Here is a 2,318-nt window from a genome sequence, read left to right on the forward strand (position 1 = left end):
AACTACAAACTTTTTATCTTGAAGTAATTGGGTAAAACCAGATATAAACTATGAAGAAATGAACCCACAAGGCTTTAGGGCTAACTCATTCAATCCTCCTTAATCTCTAAGGTCAACTCATTTCATATCTTGTCTTCACTCTAATCTTTTATTCGTTGCTTCTCCCTAAATATATAGGTAAGGAGATGTCTAGGAAAACAATAGCATAAATCTACATGATAACATACCATGACTATGAGTTAAACCGCTTTTCTGTCATCGAGTGAAGTGCTTTAACTTCAAACTCGATTCCCTAAAGTTGGTCCACAACAACTACAACTCATCTTTTGGCTTTCTGATTCATATGAATAGCACTTATCAAGCTACATATATAAATACTATTGTAGGGTTTTAAATAATTTTTTAACCCGTTTAAACGCAAGGCAAAATAATTTTAGGTTACGTTATTTGGAAAAACTTTTCCGGGAAGAAATCCTAAGCCGGATCCAATGACATTTAAAACAAATCTAAAACAAACCATGGGGTGTTTTATAGAATACCTTTTGAGATCTGATGTAGGTTCTGACGAAGCATTTAGAAATCAAATCAGATTTCCTCTATCAGAGATCCATACACGAACACGCATTGGCCTCTACCGGGTGCTAGCCCAAAACCCTAATGTAATATGTGTTTATACAAAAGAAAGAAAAAGTTCCTTTTTCTATTTCTTACTAATCTTTAATAAATCTAAAAGATTGGTTATTCTTTTAGACTTAGGCCCATCACCTTATTTATAGTGGATTTCATGAATTATAGATTTACTATAATTCAAATAAGGTTTTGTATTTATCTCGCTGTGTGTGTGTGTGTATATATATATATATATATCATAAACATAATTTATATATATACACAAACACACACACACATATAATCCCGGTAATTATCATAATTATGGGGTATAAAAAATACTTTGAATCATACAATTTCGATGTTATACTAATTTTTCCTTCATACGATTCCTTAAAGTTGGGCAGCTAGGGTTTATGTCAACAGTGATGAGGCATGAAGGCATGGAAGAAAGGTACTCAAACTGTAAAATCCAAATGCAGTGTATATTAGATTTTCATTAGTGATTGAACTAGAAAGGAGCAATTCTCATGAATGACCTTTTTACATCATAGTAGCTCTCAACTTGTATATTGGAGCCAAGTCGCATATTTCTCTAATACATTCCAACAATGTTGGAAACAAGTTCGGGAAGAAGAGAGATTAAAAAAATTGCTTCACTGTCGTAATTTTATAGGAGTTTGGCGTTCCAGCCTTATTGTTGATCATCCTTTTCAGGAATTCGGACTTCCAAGTCAAGTTGCCACGTTTTCAAAGGTGGGCTCACAAATGATTTGTTTATCATGTCTCTTCAGCTGTCACATCAATAATATTTTATTTATGAAATATATATATATATATATATATATATATATACACTATCTTATTAAGCAAATTTTGCAAAAGTCTTAAAGTCTTAAAATACTAAATGACCAAAATACCCTTTATACTATCTTACCTCACTTTTTCACTTTTTTACCTTCTCCTCTCCTCACATACACTCACCCCCTCATATACACTCAGGGCTTGTTTGTTTTTTGAAAAAAACCACTTAATGCCTCTTAAGTCTGAACCGGTCAGACGTTTTTATTTTCAGACCGTTTGTTTTTTTATATAAATAAGAGCTGAAAAGCTCTTAATTTGCTCTGAAAAAAAAGTCATAACATAATCACTTAAATCCTCTTAATCACTCCCTCCAGACTCTCCCCTCCATCTTCACCTCCAGATTTAGTCCTCCAAATCTATCTCGCAAGACATTCGATCTCCAAATCAATCACGACCCAGATCGATCCACATATTCTCGTAAAATCATGACCCAGATCGATCCAAATCTATCAGATCCGAAACTTGACTGATTCAGATTTCAGATTTCAGGCGTAAAAACAAACAGTCTGACTGATTCAGATTTCAGACGTAAAAACAAACAGTCTGACTGATTCAGATTTCAGACTTCAGTACCACCTCTTAAAATTCAGAAGTGAAATCAGACTTCAGACTTCAGAACCTCTTAAAAAACAAACATCACCTCAGCCTCTCGCAACCATTTTTCTAAAACTATAATTTTAAATTTATACTTTATACCCCTATAATTAATTAATTAATTTACTTTACGTCTTTTACTTTTAAATGTTTCATTTTAAACATTTATCAAATTAACATACATAATCGTATATCAATTAAAACATGTTTAAAAAATACATTTTTATTTTAACAAGTTATACCATTATAAT

At 32.1% G+C, this 2,318-nt stretch overlaps 1 protein-coding gene across 1 annotated transcript in view; it reads left to right on the forward strand.

Annotated features, from left to right (window-relative positions):
* The window catches only part of LOC112502656 (protein NEOXANTHIN-DEFICIENT 1), a 5,594-nt gene that overhangs the window by 1,932 nt on the left and 1,344 nt on the right, over positions 1–2,318 (forward strand). The window contains 2 exon segments of the mRNA XM_025106627.1: positions 1,009–1,063; positions 1,327–1,365. Of these exon segments, the coding sequence (XP_024962395.1) occupies positions 1,009–1,063; positions 1,327–1,365 (94 nt within the window).

Source organism: Cynara cardunculus, unplaced genomic scaffold (genome assembly GCF_001531365.2).
Source record: "Cynara cardunculus var. scolymus isolate 2C unplaced genomic scaffold, CcrdV1 Un_Scaffold_1715, whole genome shotgun sequence".
Lineage (NCBI taxonomy): Eukaryota > Viridiplantae > Streptophyta > Magnoliopsida > Asterales > Asteraceae > Cynara > Cynara cardunculus.